At 45.0% G+C, this 17,262-nt stretch overlaps 1 protein-coding gene across 4 annotated transcripts in view; it reads left to right on the plus strand.

Moving 5' to 3' along the window:
* Window positions 1-17,262, plus strand: part of MEIS3 (Meis homeobox 3) — a 46,011-nt gene that overhangs the window by 18,589 nt on the left and 10,160 nt on the right. For 2 of the 4 annotated variants that reach the window (XM_087876548.1, XM_060693816.2), the window contains exons 4-7: window positions 3,659-3,709; window positions 4,450-4,500; window positions 6,875-7,018; window positions 12,609-12,720. In XM_087876548.1, coding sequence (XP_087732674.1) covers window positions 3,659-3,709; window positions 4,450-4,500; window positions 6,875-7,018; window positions 12,609-12,720 — 358 coding nt within the window. The remainder of the gene's footprint in view (window positions 1-3,658; window positions 3,710-4,449; window positions 4,501-6,874; window positions 7,019-12,608; window positions 12,721-17,262) is intronic. The other 2 variants (XM_087876549.1, XM_087876550.1) reach the window with 2 other exon arrangements.

The raw sequence follows: 17,262 nt of genomic DNA on the forward strand, positions 1-17,262 counted from the left end.
GTGTGCCGGCTGAGGAAAGAAGGTGTGTCTCAAAACAGCATTTCTGCTGAGTAATTTCATCTTTTTGTATGCCAGCAGCATGGTACTTAAATTCCTTTGGCTGCCTCTACACAAGTTTTGCCAAATTCCCCTTTTAAATACACCTTTCTGCAAAGGGGCTCTGAGCCTCAGCTCTTGATGACTTCTTACAGGACTCTGCTAAAAGACAAGGTGTTCCTGAGCATGTCCAGAGTGCTCAGAAAAGGGAAAATCGGTGCAGCTGTAGAGAGATGAACTCTGCACTGACTAAGTAGGAATTAAATAAATTATTTGCCCAAAGATGAGGCATTCTTGAGCATGTCCAGAGTGCCTTTCCTTTCTGCAGAAAAGGGAAAATCGGTGCAGGTGTAGAGAGGTGAACTCTGCACTGACTAAGTAGGAGTTAAATAAGTTACATGCCCAAAGATCAGGGGTGAAATCCAGCAGATTCTGACAGGTTCTAGGGAACTGGTAGTGGAAATTTTGAGTAGTTAGGAGAACCGGCAAATACCACTTCTGGCTGGCCCCAGAGTGGGCTGGGAATGGAGATTTTGTAACATCCTTCCCCCAGGAGTGGCGAGGGAATGGGGATTTTGCAGTATCCTTCCCCTGCCATGCCCACCAAGCCACACCACGCCTACCAAGCCGTGCCCACCGAACCGATAGTAAAAAAAAAATTGGATTTCACCACTGCCAAAGACGAGGGGCTCTTGAGCATGTCCAGAGTGCCTTTCCTTTCTGCAGAAAAGGGAAATCAAGGCAGCGATAGACAGAAGGAATCTCAGCTCTGGCTAAGAAGGAGTGATAGGTGCAGTTTGGAGGAAGAGAGAAAATGGATGTGAAAATATAGAATTTTATGCATTTTCTCGGCTCACACCCGTCCAGAAGCCCCCTGTGTTATTTCTAGCAGAAAAACCATCCTTCAAACCCAAATGATACGTGATTTGACCTTGAGGTCTTGCATAAAAAGGAAGAAAATAACCGTACCAATACTTCCATACAGCTTCCCCTTCTCTCTCTCTCTCGGCTTGATATTCAGGCCAAAAAGCAAGAAATTCTACCCCCCCACCCCCTTCCTGAGCTTCCAGTGAAACAGTGAAGGCAGCCGTTGATTTGAGACGTTTTTTGATTAAAAATCCACATTTAGGATGATTCATCGGCTTGCTAACACTGATCCATCCATCAATGTTTCAAAGCTGAATTTTCCCTCGCTTGCCCAGGCCGAGTTTTGATTTAGGGGGGAAAAAAACCCAGTTTCCGTGCCTGGAACAAGGCAAAAGGGCATTCGTACGTTAGAAGATGGAATAATGATAATATTACCCTTATGTTCTTTGGTTGGAAAACGGGGGTTTTTGGGGGGGAGGGAAAGAGGATGGAGAGTTTTCTAAAAAGCAGGAAAAAATAGCAAAATCCTTTCCTTTCCATCCCTGGATTTTCAAGGCTTCAAACTCCACGCCTGCAAGGATTTTAAACCTAGGTTGAAAAAGTTGGGCTGCAAGATGCTTTAAAAATGCTCTACACACACACAATAAAAAGTGAGGGATGGAAGCACGCAGCATCCCGGCTTGGAGGAAAAAAGAAAAAAGAAGGAAAAAAGGAAAGACTTAAACGCTCTTTGCTTTTCAATTCTCCCAAGTCCTTTAAGAACGAAAACAGAGGATTTGAAGCTCTTGTTTTACAAACTTGAGAGAGAATGAGAATGTGAGTTTCTTTTAATTGACCGGGATGTGGGGTTTTTTTTTTTCTCTCTTAAAAGAAGGAGCGAATTCAAAGACGGAGATTTAGCCTCTCGGCCTCCTGCAGTGCTCTTTTTTAAAAAATTAGAAATAGACCTTATAGATCCACAGGCTGCAGCCCACGATAGGAGCCGTGGCCCATTCAGAACTGGGCCACGGAAGCGACAGGTGAGAAGGCACACGGCGCCATTTGCAGGAGTGACGGGGGCGCACCTGCCCGCATCTTATGCAAATGGAGCTACAAGTATGTATGTGCTCATCCACTACGCGCATAGAGCCATCCCCTCTCCCCACCCCCCACCCCTGTCGGTTCACAAAGCCAGAAAGCTTGGAGACCCATATTATACAGTAGTGGCCCAAATTGTGGAAACCTTTTGGGAAAAGTGTATTTTTGAGGTTTGATGGCTAATAACACCACTTTTTTTCTTGGAATTTCAAGATAGTCCTATTCCACTGCTGGAATGGCCTGGGAATAGCCCAGACCTTCTTCACCCAATTGAAAATCTATGGAGCCTACTAAAGAAACTGGTTAGCCAGAAGCGACCCAGCAATAAAACCCAGTTAACAGAAGCCATCATTCAATCTTGGTTTCACATGATAGCAGCTGCAGAACTAAAAGACTTGGTTCACTCCATGGGAAGACTTTGTAAGGCCGTCATTCATGCTAAAGGTTACTCAACTAAGTATTAACTGACATGGGGATCATTGTTGTTTATCTTGTTTTTTCTATGGCAATAATTTTTGTATATCTCGTTTTTTCAACGTGTTTCACTTTTCTTCTTTATACCGTAACTGTTATTCTAATAGCAAATCCTTCATAAAGACTCAGCCGCCCTGAGTCTCCGGAGAAAGGTGGCATATAAATTGGACTAAATAAATAAATAAATAAATAAATAAATGAATGAATGAATGAATGAATGAATGAATGAATGAATGAATAAATAAATAAATAAATAAATAAATGTTATTGCATGACATTCTTGATTAAATTATCTTTCCATTGATACAATGGAATGTATCAATGTATACCATGATTCCATTGACATAATTTGATGGTACTACTACTCCAAAAAAAAAAAAAAAAGTGGTGTTATTAGCTAGTTTTAGAAAATACACTTTTCCCAAAAAGGTTTCCATAATTTTGGCCATTACTGTAGATGAGTGTTTCTCAGTTCGGACAACTTTAAGATGGATGGACTTTCAGAATTCTCCAGCCAGCCTGGCTGGCTGGCTGGGGAATTCTGGGAGTTGAAGTCCACCCATCTTAAAGTTGCCCAAGTTAAGAAAAACTGGACAAGAGATGCTTTTTGGGTAATAACAATTTCCTAACAGGGGTTTCTCATTCTTAGATCTGCCAAACCTTGTTGGGATCTCTTTATTAAAGTAGCCACATCCGAGATTTTTTTTGGGGGGGAGTTTGCTACCCTCCCTTCCTCCGAAGCATCCAAGAGTCCTTGGAATTGTGTAAGATTCCCCCACCTCCCCGACCGCAGGGATTTTTTTTATCCGATGGAGAGAAAACTGACCTTGTGTTTTTCGAACAGGGATTGTCTCTCTCTCTGTGTGTGTGTGCGAGAGCTTGAAGGAATTTTAGCAAAGGCAGAGGAGGAAAAGACAACTTCGGAAAGTAAAATGCACATATATTTTTTTTTGCCAGCTAGAATTTTGCAAGAGGGGAAAAGTCACTTCCTTTGCTGTTTGCTTTGGGGTTGTTGTTTTTTCCCCCCCCCTAGGAAATGAAAGAAACAGATTTTATTTTAGAGGGGTTTTTTTTTCTTTCTTTCTTTCCAACAATGCACGGCTTAGATTTCCCTCTGTTGTGTTTCCCCCTTACTAACTTTCCTTCTCTTTTCTTCTCTTTCTCCCGGCCCTGCTCCCGCCTCCCCAATGTCTCTTTTTTTTAGGTTAGGACAGAAAAACCTTTATTTTCTTCCAATCCTGAACTGGATAATTTGGTAAGGATGCTACTTCTTTCCCTTTTTTTTTTTTTAAAACAAAACAAAACAAAACAAAGAAGTGACACCCCCTCCCACCCCCGAAGTGTTATTGTTTTTCCAACTTTGTTTTCGTTCTCTCTTTATTCCTCTTTTCCCTTGTAATGATCCCCCTTTCATTTCTCTGTCCGCTGAATCAGTCCCTCCCTCCTCTTTATACATCCATGCATCCGCAAGACCGGCTGGGGAATTCTGGGAGTTGAAGTCCACACCCATCTTCACGTTGTCGAGGTGGAGAAACACTATCTAGAATAGTTTCCAAAACATCTGGTTTTGTGGCTCCCGGTGTTTTCTTTTCTGTGGGTAATGGGTCCAAATGGCTCTTTGAGTGTTTAAGGTTTGCAGACTCCCTGTTCTAACCTACCTTTGAGATCAGCTTCAAAACTGCCCCAGACAGAGCTGTTTCCATCTCTACGCTTGTGAGATGCAGAGTTCACTTTTGCCTCTCTAGATATTTTAAGCCTCCCTGTCCAATTCACGCTTGGTCCATGATGGTTCTCCTTGGAACGATTTCCCGTTGTGAATTTCTCTGGGTTAAAACCTTAAAAACCCAGCTGACTTATCGCACGGTCTGCCTGACCCCCACAACGTTCCGAACAAGCCACGATGTCCAGCGAAGTGCATTGCAATGAACAAACAGAGGTTTACACGGTAAGCCACGATCCAATTTCCCACCCACTCCCTCCTTTTTGTAATTGTAGATGATCCAGGCTATTCAAGTGCTGAGATTTCACCTTCTGGAGTTAGAAAAGGTAAGGGTGTTTCTTCTGAAGTTTGGTTTGTGTTCCCTCCTCCTCCCCTTCCCTTCTGTTTCCCCCAATAACCTCCAAAAATAAAATAAGAACAAGGCTAGCAATTTTGCAAGCCAAGCAAGAAATCTGTTTTATGGTGTGTGTGTGTGTGGGAGGATGTTTTTGTCCCTTTGAATCAGTTTTTTGGCTGGTGATGACCACTGCCTCAACAAATCCCTGCGGTTTCTTGGCAAGATTTCCGAAGTGCTTTGCCATTGCTTGCCTCTTAGGGCTGAGAGAGAGTGGCTGGCCCAAGGCCACCCAGCTGGCTTTGTGTCTAAAGGCGAGAGTAGAACTCAGGATATGTCAGATTGTGTGATTTTTTTTTTTACTTTGTTCTTTTCTTTTATATTTTATTTTATTGATATCCTGCCTGTATTATTGTTATTTATTTATTTTTTTTTACAAAGAACTCAAGGTGGAAAACAGACCAAACGCTGTTTGCTATAAGCAGAAAAGCTGTGAGCCTATGTGATTTATCTCTGTGGAAACTCATTTCGGATTCTGCAGACATGAAAAACTGCATTTTTCAGCCCACATGTCCATGTCCTGCAAACTACATCATTTTGAAGCGTGTTTGCATATTTAACTTTTCATGAATTGGAAGTGTTGGATGAGAAAACAGAGTTTTCCATCCAGGCAACAGCCAAAAACCTCTGCAAATATTATTTAGCACCCATGCCTAGCCCTTAAAACTTCAAAGCTACCTACCTGGTCCTCATGAGGACTAGAATCTTGGCTTTTTCCTTTCTACAAAGCAACCAGGCCTCAGATGTCCCAGCGGTATCTAGCAATGCCTCATCTCCACGCATTTTTCCATGTTTCTGTAAAATTGTAATCGCCACTTTGTCCTGGGGGGGAAAAATTGTTTTTGAGAGGTCTCTTGGAACAGTGAAGCCAAAAATCCAGAATTTTATCTAGGAGTGGAGGAAACCTTGTTATCTTCAACAATGGAATTTAAAACAAAACAAAAACCAAACTCTCCAAACCAAAAAAATTGCAAATAATTTCCTTTTTCTCGCTCCCAACAGCAGCTGGCTCCAATTGTGAGGGTCGCCTCCTATGGAAGCAACAGAGAGAGAAGGCTTAAAAATAGACTTTGAATCCAGATTCCAGAGGGTTTGATCCAGAGGTCTGGCACTAAACACTGGGGGTACCCAGTGGAAGGCTGACCCCCCCAAAATGCTTTGCTCATGAGATATACTTCAATTTAGACTTTATACTGTATACTTAAATATACTTTATACTTAAAGCTTAGGCTTTAAGGCAGTGTTTTTTTTCAACCATTTTAAGAGCTGGGGAATTCTGGGAGTGGACGTTCCCACGCTTCTTTGAAATTGCCAAGGTTGCAAACACAGCTTTAAGAAGGCTTTAAGGAGAAGTTCTATCGTTTATATATTTGTTTCTGCAATTTATATCCCGGTCAGTTCTGGAAAGGCTCTTATCTTCTTCTCTTCCCCTTCCACTTCTTCCTTTCCTCTCTCCTTCCTCTTTCCTTCCTTCTTTCCTTCCTCCCTTCCTTCCTTCCTCCCTTCCATCCAACCATCCATTCATCCATCCATCCATCCTCCCTTCCTTCCTATGTTCAATATTCCTTCCCCCTCCCTTCTTCCTTGTCCTTTCTTATTTCCTTCCTTCCCTTCCCTTCCCACCTCCTTCCCTTCCCTTCCCTTCCCACCTCCTTTCCTTTCCTTTCCTTCTTTCCTTTCCTTTCCTTTCCTTTCCTTTCCTTTCCTTCTTCCCTTCCCTTCCCTTCCCTTCCCACCTCCTTCCCTTCCCTTCCCTTCCCACCTCCTTTCCTTTCCTTTCCTTCTTTCCTTTCCTTTCCTTTCCTTTCCTTTCCTTTCCTATCTCCCTTCCCTTTCCTCCTACCCTTCTCCTTTCTTCCTTTCCTTTCCTTTCCTTTCCTTTCCTTTCCTTTCCTTTCCTTTCCTTCCCTTCCCTTCCCTTCCCTTCCCTTCCCTTCCCTTCCCTTCCCATCCCACCTCCTTTCCTTCCCTTCCCTTCCCTTCCCTTCCCTTCCCTTCCCTTCCCTTCCCTTCCCTTTCCTTTCCTTTCCTTCCCTTCCCTTCCCTTCCCTTCCCTTCCCTTCCCTTCCCTTCCCTTTCCTTTCCTTTCCTTTCCTTTCCTTTCCTTTCCTTTCCTTTCCTTCCCTTCCCTTCCTTTCCCTTCCCATCCCACCTCCTTTCCTTCCCTTCCCTTCCTTTCCCTTCCCATCCCACCTCCTTTCCTTCCCTTCCCTTCCCTTCCCTTCCCTTCCCTTTCCTTTCCTTTCCTTTCCTTTCCTTTCCTTTCCTTTCCTTTCCTTTCCTTTCCCCCCCCCTTTGCCTTCCAGGTTCATGACCTCTGTGACAACTTCTGCCACCGCTACATCACCTGCCTGAAGGGGAAGATGCCCATCGACCTGGTCATCGACGACCGAGACGGAGGCTCCAAGTCGGACCTGGAAGACTTCGGGGGGGCTTGTCTCTCCGACCAGGTTGGTCCAAAGTCGGGCAGCCTTTTGGGCCCAGACAGCCGAGGTGGGCAACAGCCCCACTTTGCCCTTTGACGGCTAACTGCCCCGGGGCCTGGGGTGGGCAGAGGCAGGGGGGCCATTGATAGCTCCCGACCGGGGCAGAAATTGCAGACCCCAAATAAGGTCCCTTCTTCTCAACTGTGGCGTTTTTGGGGACCGTGATCCCTGCTAAGCGCGCATGGCCCGGTCTCCAAAGGTGGGGATTTGTCGGAGACGCTCTGACTTCCATGCTTCTTTCTTCTGACAGCAACGCTACATGTGGAAGCCTTTATCTGCACAAGCAGATGTGCCGGTTTTGGCAGGAATCGGATTTCTTTCACAAAGGCTGGGATTTTTATTTATTTATTTTTTTGGCGATGAAGTTTGTGTGTTCTTGTACTGTTGGGCCGTTCGAAAGGGAAGCGATCTGGCAGCAATTGGAGAAGGATTCTTATTGGCGATGGCACATTTGCCATTATGGTTTCTTTTCTTTTCTTTTCTTTTCTTTTCTTTTCTTTTCTTTTCTTTTCTTTTGCTCTGTGGAAACAGAGCGTTGTGTTAGTTGCCTGTTGCGGGCATTTTCTCAACACTGTCTAGCAGTTGTTGAAAAAGGGTCATTTCTCACACAGTGTTGCTGCTTTATGAGAAAGAGAGAGACAGACAGATAGACAAGAGACAGAGACAGAGAGGGAGAGAGGGAGAGGAAAAGAGAGAGAGAGAGAGAGAGAGAGACAGACAGACAGACAGAGACAGACAGACAGACAGACACACACAGACAGAGGGAGAGAGGAAGAGAGAGAGAGGAAAAGAGAGAGAGAGAGGGAGAGAGGGAGAGGAAGAGAGAGAGAGAGAGACAGAGACAGACAGACAGACAGACACACACACACACACAGAGGGAGAGAGGCAGAGAGAGAGAGGAAAAGAGAGAGAGAGAGACTCACCATCTCCATCCTTGCAACATTCGTAAGTTGCAAAGAAAAGGATCAGGGGCTTGGAAATTAATCACCCCTGACAGTCAGCTTGTAATGAAGGAGACGTGGTTGGCCAGCGTGGTATCTCCCACCCCTCAATTCTCCCACCCCCTACCACAAATCCCCCTCCCTCCCTCTCTCTCTTTTTTTCTCCTCGAAGCACGCTAATGCATCGAAGTCGTTTTCTTGGCTGCCAGCGATTTGCCTGAATTTTTAATGTACCCACAGGCTATATTGGGGCTTATTGTTGGGGGGATTTGAGGGGGCAGAGGGGCTTTTTTGGGGGGGAGGCGGGGGAGAGACATACAGGAGAGGAGGGGGGGGGCAACGTGGAGAGGGAAAGGCCCTTCCTGGCCATGTCAGAGAGCTGATTTCCAAGCTGGGCACCGAACGTGGGAACAAGCAGCCGTCATCCGAAACAAACAGGCTGCAGGAAAGTTTGCTTAAAAGACTCTCTGCAGGCAGCCTCCTGCGTAATACAGGTAGTCCTCGACTTACGACAGTTCATTTAATGACCGCTCAAAATTACGATGGCACTGAAAAAAAGCCACTTATGATCGTTTTTTCATACTTTTATGACCGTTGCAGCCTGACCCCACGGTCAGGCGATCAAAATTCAGACTTTCTTGGCAACCGACTCGCATTTATGACGCAGGTCGCAGTGTCCCGGGGTCACGTGATCAAACTTTTTGCAGACGTCTGGCAAGCAAAGTTCATGGGGGAAATCCGGATTCGTTTAAGAACCACGTTACTAATGTACCCACGGCAGGGATTCGCTCCGTGGGTACTCCGTTGTGGGCTCCGTTGTGGTCGTAAGTTGAGGACTACCTGAGTTTCCTATTTGCCACCCTCCCGCCACTCCTTTCAAAGATATACTTCTGTTGATCAGAGAGGCTCCTTTTACCGTGTTTCCCCCGAAAATAGGACCCTGCCTTATATTTTTTTTGAACCTTGAAATAAGCGCTTGGCCTTATTGCCGTGCGCTCAAAAACCCGATTGGGCTTATTATCAGGGGAATGTCTTATTTTGGAGGAAACAATTTAGATAGATAGATATAAATGATAGATAGATAGATAGATAGATAGATGATAGATAGATAGATAGATGATAGAAAAATGGATAGATGGATGGATAGATGGATATCTAATCCATTTGGATTAGATAGATAGATATAGACAGACATGATAGATAAATAAGGGAATGGATAGATACAATAGATAGATAGATAGATAGATAGATAGATAGATAGATGATAGATAGATGATAGATTGATAGATAGATAGATAGATAGATAGATAGATAGATAGATGATAGATAGATAGATAGATAGATAGATAGATGATAGATAGATGATAGATTGATAGATAGATAGATAGATAGATAGATAGATAGATGATAGATAGATAGATAGATAGATGATAGATAGATAGATAGATAGATAGATGATAGATAGATAGATAGATAGATAGATAGATGATAGATTGATAGATAGATAGATAGATAGATAGATAGATAGATGATAGATAGATGATAGATTGATAGATAGATAGATAGATAGATAGATAGATAGATAGATGATAGATAGATAGATAGATAGATAGATGATAGATAGATAGATAGATAGATAGATAGATAGATAGATAGATAGATGATAGATAGATAGATACTGTGTTTCCCCGAAAATAAGACCCTGCCTTATATTTTTTTGAACCTTGAAATAAGCGCTTGGCCTTATTGCCATGCGCTCAAAAACCTGACTGGACTTATTATCAGGGGGGGTCTTTTATTTTGGGGGAAACAGGGTAGCTAAATACCAGGAGTAAGGTTTTTTTTTTTTTTAATATAATATTTTATTTGAAAAGCCAGCTCATTTCGGCCTTTCAAATAGACTTCTGGACCAAGTCAGGATGTGGAGCTGCGTTCAGACAAATGAACAAAATGTGGTTTGGTTTGAAAAATAGGGACACAGTGTCCTAAGGCAAGCCATTTCCGTTCCCAATCGAGAGCTAGCATGATCTACTAGTTCAGTAGATCAGGCTAAAAAGCAGGAGGCTGTGAGTTCTAATCCTGCTTTAGGCATACAATCTGGCTGGGTGATTTTGGATCAGTCACCAGGAGACTGGGAGTTCTAGTTCCGCCTCAGGCACGAAAGCTGGTTGGGTGACTCTGCGCCAATCACCAGGAAGTGGTGAATTCTAGTCCGGTTTTAGGCATAAAATCTGACTGGGTGACTTTGGGTCACTCACTAGGAGACTGTGAGTTCTAGTTCCGCCTCAGGCACGAGAGCCAGCTGGGTGACTCTGCGCCAATCACCAGGAGGTGGTGAATTCTAGTCCGGCTTTAGGCATACAATCTGGCTGGGTGACTTTGGATCAATTACCAGGAGACTGGGAGTTCTAGTTCTGCCTTAGTCACGAAAGCTGGTTGGGTGACTCTGCACCAATCACCAGGAAGTGGTGAGTTCTAGTCCTGCTTTAGGCATACAATCTGGCTGGGTGGCTTTGGGTCACTCACTAGGAGACTGTGAGTTCTAGTTCCGCCTTAGTCACGAAAGCTGGTTGGGTGACTCTGCGCCAATCACCAGGAAGTGGTGAATTCTAGTCCGGCTTTAGGCATACAATCTGGCTGGGTGACTTTGGGCCAATGACCAGGAGACTGGGAGTTCTAGTCCCGTCCCCCCCAAGACATGAAAACCAAATGAGTGACTTTGGGCCAGCCCAACCCACCTCACAGGGTTGTTGTTGCAGGGGGTGGAATGGGGAAATAGGAGGAAGGTAGGTATGTTGGATATAGCCTCTCCTTTTTGTAAAGCAGGATAGCAATAAACAAAGAATTCTATTCCCAGTTTACTGTGCTTTCCACCATCCTCCCCTTTCCATTCTCCCTTCTCCCTCGAAATCCGGTCTCGGGTCCAAAGAATTTCCCCTCTGCCCCATGGCAAAAGAGAGCGATTCCGGGAAGGAAGGGACCCCTTTTTCTCTCCCAAGCCCCCTCCCCACCCATATCCTGCTCAGGACTGCTTGAGATGCCCAACTGTGTGATGAATCCCCCTCCCTTGAAAACCCAGCTCCAAACCCCTCTCGCTGTGTGGGTCCGGCACTGTCCCTTTTTTAAGGGGGCGGTGTAATATTGGAGGGGAAGGGTCTCGGATTGCCCGGGGGTCCCAGCCTCGTCTCTGATCAAGGCGCTTCGAGCAAAGCCGTCGAGTCTGGTCTTCATTAACTGGGAGTGTTGCTCCCTTCGCTTCCCAGAGCTCCTAACAGCGACCCCCTGACCCACCCACCTCCCATGTCCCCCCCCCTTTCCCATTTACTGTGGGCTGCAAGTGCCGAATCCCCCTCCTCTAAAGCCGCAGCTCCTTAACCCCTTGAACCCCCCGCCCCGTCTTTGCAGGACTCCTGTGATCAGCGGCGGTGGGTTAATCAGGGAGGGCAGGAGGGCTGGGGGCCAGCTCTCCCACCCACCCCCACCTGGCCAGTGGTGGGGGGGGTGGGCTGCAATCCGAGCCCCTTCGGTAGCTGCTGGTTCCTCCCCAGAGCAACCCGGAGAGGCCCCGCTTGTACTCCTTTGAACTCGGTTCACTGGGTTGAAATGAGGGGGGGGGGCAAGATAATGACCCATGGGGGGGGACACACAGGGAGGGGGGGAAATCCCCGCGAAGCTGCAGCAGCAGCCCTCTTGAAAGGAGTGGGGGGGGAGGGCAAGCAGGGTGGTGGGGGGGGCTAGGAGAGAAGGAGGGTGGGATCGTCCGGTTTAACAACAAAATCAGGGAAGTTTTTCCTGCGCTTTCCACTGTTTGGTGGCAGGCAGAGATTCCACAGGTGAGGCTGTCGTTCTTGGGGACGGTGGAGCGATGATAGCCTCACCGATGAAAAGCGGTTGCAGGAATTGGGTAGGACTACTTGAATGTACTTAAAGGGAGAACAATTCATCAGTGGAACTACTTGCCTCCAGAAATTGTGGGTGCTCCATCACTGGAGTTTTTAAGAAGAGATTGGACAAGTCATTTGTCTGGAATGGTGTAGGGTCTCCTGCCTGAGCAGGGGGTTGGACTAGAAGACCTCCAAGGTCCCTTCCAAGGCCATCCCCACCCAAGGTCAATAGGGTGGGGATCGTCTGGATCTCAGGAGGTAACTGGTTCCAGAGAGCTGGGGCAGCCACGGAGAAGGCCCTCCCCCGTGGGCCCGCCAGCCGGCATTGTTTAGCTGATGGGACCCAGAGGAGACCAACTCTGTGGGATCTTACCGGTCGCTGGGAGCTATGCGGCAGAAGGCGGTCTCGAAGATACCCTGGCCCTGAGCCACGTAGGGCTTTAAAGGTAATAACCAACACCTTGAATTGTGCCCGGAGACCAATAGGGAGCCAGTGCAGCTCGCGGAGAATTGGTGTAATGTGGGTGTATCTAGGTGCACCCACAACAGCTCGCGCTAAACTAGACATATCCTGCAACCGTTCATTGTATGTTTTAGCCTCCAGCCCCCTAATCATCTTTGTTGCTCTTCTCTGCGCTTTTTCAAGAGTCTCAAAATATACCCAAATTGGATGACTTGAACCCCAGGATTCGGTCCCTGTGAATGATGCACCATTCTCTTTGTGTGCAGAGCAACTCCTGGATCCGAGACCACGATGAGACGGGGTCAACACCCTCAGGGACGCCGGGACCCTCCAGCGGTGGGATTGCCTCCCAGAGTGGAGACAACTGCAGTGACCAAGGTATAAGGAGGAGGGGGCCAGAGAGGTGGTGGAGGTCCTACATTTTCGCTATGAGAGGAACTGTAGGGTGGAAAATGCACATACCGGATTTCCCCCAAAATAAGACCTAGTGGCTCTTTCGGAACGCCAACAAAATATAAGACCGGGTCTTATTTTCAGAGAAACATAGTAGAAAATGGGAGTGGTGCAGTGGCCTAGAGGTGGAGCTCTTGCCTCACAATCAGGAGGCTATGAGTTCGATCCTAGATAGAGGCAGATATTTCTCTCTCTGGGCACAATGGGAATGTCAGGTTTCGAGGTCGTCTCAAATAAATTGCATTTCAAACAAAGTCTTTGATGAAAAACTCTCATTTATTAAGCACGACATTCTAACTCCGACTCCATCGTAGCCAACACTGACTTCCTGACCCAAAACCCTTCCTTTCCTTTCCCCACTCCTCTGTACTCATTGGCCATCTTCCAAGTCACTCTACCCCTAATCTACTGCTCCAGCTCAAAGGAATTTCCCCCCTCCCATCCCATCTCCTAGGGGATATTATCTCCAGGGAAAATAAGTAGGTGAAAAGTCAAACGTCCCTTTCCAGACGCCTCCGCTTCTCCTTCTTATGTCAGCACTAGAGTAAATGCAGCTTGAAGTGCTGACAGAGAATACATCTGCTGAAAAAAAACTCCGCATTGGCGACAGGAAGGGCATCTAGCCAGTAAACACTCGGCTCTATTCAGTTGCCCTGATTCCACCCCGCAAGGGATTATGGGGTCGTTAAAAGAGGATGATGGTGATGATGGTAGGAGAAGGGGACATTTTATACAATGTTCCAAAGGTGCGGGGGTCAGGATAAGCTTTAGCCAGTAGGGAAATTCTGGGAGTTGAACTCCATGCCTCCTAAAGTAGCTAAGGACATTCTGGTGAAGAGTTGTGCCATTTTTCTGATACTCTGACATACCCGCTCCAGTTGTGTGACTTTGCACATCTTCAAAGATGGGGTGGGGCGGAGAGAAGGAAGCACGGTGGGTTCAGCGCTCATATAGGGGGCTGATGAGGAGGACTCTGGGATGCATAATTTACATCCCCTCCAGGCAAGGCTTTTAAGCACATTTTTAGCCAGAGGATATAAAAGCGGAGCATCTGTTCGAGGGGGTTGGAATTGTCAGAAGGAGAAAAATCTTGGACTTGGGACTTGTTAGGTAAGGCAAGAAAAGTTCCAACCATGAACGCCGTTTTCTCTTTTTCTGAGTGTGGAAATGGCCCAGTTTGATCGATTAAAAAAAAAAAGTCAACAAGGGAAAGGAGTAGAGTAGAGTAGAGTAGAGTAGAGTAGAATAGAATAGAATAGAATAGAATAGAATAGAATAGAATAGAATAGAATAGAATAGAATAGAATAGAATAGAATTAGAGTAGAGTAGAGTAGAGTAGAGTAATAATAAAGAACAGAGTAGAGTAGAGTAGAGTAGAGTAGAGTAGAGTAGAGTAGAGTAGAATAGAATAGAATAGAATAGAATAGAATAGAATAGAATAGAATAGAATAGAATTCTTTATTGGCCAAGTATGATTGGACACACAAGGAATTTGTCTTGGTGCATATGCTCTCGGTTTACATAAAAAGAAGATACAAAAGGAAAGAAGGAGAAGAAGAAGAGGAGAAGGAAAGGAAGAGGAAGAAAGATAGGGATGGATGGATGGATAGAAAAAGAAAGAAAGAAAGAAAGGGAGATAGATAGATAGATAGATAGATAGATAGATAGATAGATAGATAGATAGACAGACAGACAGACAGACAGACAGACAGACAGACAGACAGACAGACAGATGATAGAAAGAATTCTTTATTGGCCAAGTATGATTGGACACACAAGGAATTTGTCTTGGTGCATATGCTCTCGGTTTACATAAAAAGAAGATACAAAAGGAAAGAAGGAGAAGAAGAAGAGGAGGAGGAAAGGAAGAGGAAGAAAGATAGGGATGGATGGATGGATAGAAAAAGAAAGAAAGAAAGAAAGGGAGATAGATAGATAGATAGATAGATAGATAGATAGATAGATAGATAGATAGACAGACAGACAGACAGACAGACAGACAGACAGACAGACAGACAGACAGACAGACAGACAGATGATAGAAAGAATTCTTTATTGGCCAAGTATGATTGGACACACAAGGAATTTGTCTTGGTGCATATGCTCTCGGTTTACATAAAAAGAAGATACAAAAGGAAAGAAGGAGAAGAAGAAGAGGAGGAGGAAAGGAAGAGGAAGAAAGATAGGGATGGATGGATGGATAGAAAAAGAAAGAAAGAAAGAAAGGGAGATAGATAGATAGATAGATAGATAGATAGATAGATAGATAGATAGATAGATAGACAGACAGACAGACAGACAGACAGATAGATAGAAAGAATTCTTTATTGGCCAAGTATGATTGGACACACAAGGAATTTGTCTTGGTGCATATGCTCTCGGTTTACATAAAAAGAAGATACAAAAGGAAAGAAGGAGAAGAAGAAGAGGAGAAGGAAAGGAAGAGGAAGAAAGATAGGGATGGATGGATGGATAGAAAAAGAAAGAAAGAAAGAAAGGAAGGGAGATAGATAGATAGATAGATAGATAGATAGATAGATAGATAGATAGACAGACAGACAGACAGACAGACAGACAGATAGATAGAAAGAATTCTTTATTGGCCAAGTATGATTGGACACACAAGGAATTTGTCTTGGTGCATATGCTCTCGGTTTACATAAAAAGAAGATACAAAAGGAAAGAAGGAGAAGAAGAAGAGGAGAAGGAAAGGAAGAGGAAGAAAGATAGGGATGGATGGATGGATAGAAAAAGAAAGAAAGGAAGGAAGATAGATAGATAGATAGACAGACAGACAGACAGACAGACAGACAGACAGACAGACAGACAGAAAGAATTCTTTATTGGCCAAGTGTGATTGGACACACAAGGAATTTGTCTTGGTGCCTACGCTCTCAGTTTACATAAAAAGAAAAGATACATGCATTAAAAATCATAAGGTACAACACTTAATGATAGTCCTAGGGTACAAATAAGCAATCAAATCATACTAGGAAACAATCGACATAAATCGTAAGGATACAAGCAAGAAGTTACAGTCATACAGTCATAAGTGGGAGGAGATGGGTGATAGGAACGATGAGAAGACTAATAGTAATAGTAATGCAGACTTAGTGAATAGTTTGACAAGTGTTGAGGGAATTATTTGTTTAGCAGAATGATGGCGTTCGGGGAAAAACTGTCCTTGTGTCTAGTTGTGCAATGCTCCGTAGCGTCGTTTTGAGGGTAGGAGTTGAAACAATTTATGTCCAGGAGATTGTTCAATTTCAAGCTACTAAGATTGTTGGCTGAGCAGGGACAAAAATAGCCGGGGAAACGGGACCCTTCTCAGTCAACAGGAATGCTCGTTTACCACTAGCTTATCAGATACTCAGGAGCCCCTCCCCTCCAAAAAAAACCCCATTTCCAGATAACTGGACTTCTTCAATCCCTAGATTTTCCCAGCCTGAGTGGATCCCCTGTTTGGCTAGGATTGGGTTACCAAAGATAGACTGTTTTTTTTCTGCAGCAAGTTTCTGCCAGAAGAGCTCCGTGGAACTTAGAAGGCCAGAGATCTTTGACTATCCAATTCTGGCCAAACACAGGATGAAGGTTACTTTTGCAACCAGCCAAATGAATCCTGAAAAGCGATGCTGGTTTGACTTTCCGGTTTGTCTTCCGCTGCCGCATTGCATGGCCAACTGCGAGCCTCCGTGGGGCGGGTGATAAAGGGAAGACAAAGCTGGTTTGTTATTGAATAGGGATGTTGGTTTATTGCCCTCCTGTGAGGGGTGAAGATCTTTGACTGGCCTCTAGAGGGCTCTGCCTCTTCTGTACGAGATCACACTTGGTACAGTTTCAAGACTTGCCATTAATATAGCCTTTCACCCAATGGGCAGCCCCCCTCCCCATTCCAGATGTACTGGATCACATCAACCGTCAGGTGCCAGCACAGCTGGAGGGCCTCATCCTGTTTCAAGAGGACCCCACTGTCCTGAGCTGACTAGATCTGAATTTTGCTGTTTCCTTGGCTTTGGACTTCCAGCTAAAGCTTCTCTTCTCCTTCCATTCCCTTCCCTTCTCTCTTCTCCTCTCCTCTCCTTTTCTCTTCTCTTCTCTTTTCTCCTCTCCTCTTTTCTCCTTTTCTCCCCTCTTCTCTTTTCCCTTTCTCCCTTCTTCTTCTCTTCTTTCCTCTCCTCCTCTTTTATTTCCTTCCCCTTCTCTCTTCTCTCCACTTTTTCCTTTCTCCCTTCTTCTCTTCTTTCCTTTCCTCCTCTTTTATTTCCTTCTCTTCCCCTTGTCTTCCTTCTCTCTTCACTTTTTCCTTTCTCCCTTCTTCTCTCCACTTTTCCCTTTCTCTCTTCTTCATCTCTTCTTTCCTCTCGTCCTCTTTTATTCCCTTCCCTTCGCTTCCCCTTCTCTTCTTTTTCTTTTCTCTTCCCTCCACTTTTCCTTTCTCCCTTTCTCTTCTCTTCTCTTCTCTTCTC

This window comes from Pantherophis guttatus, chromosome 10 (assembly GCF_059756535.1).
Source record: "Pantherophis guttatus breed Tessera chromosome 10, ASM5975653v1, whole genome shotgun sequence".
NCBI lineage: Eukaryota > Metazoa > Chordata > Lepidosauria > Squamata > Colubridae > Pantherophis > Pantherophis guttatus.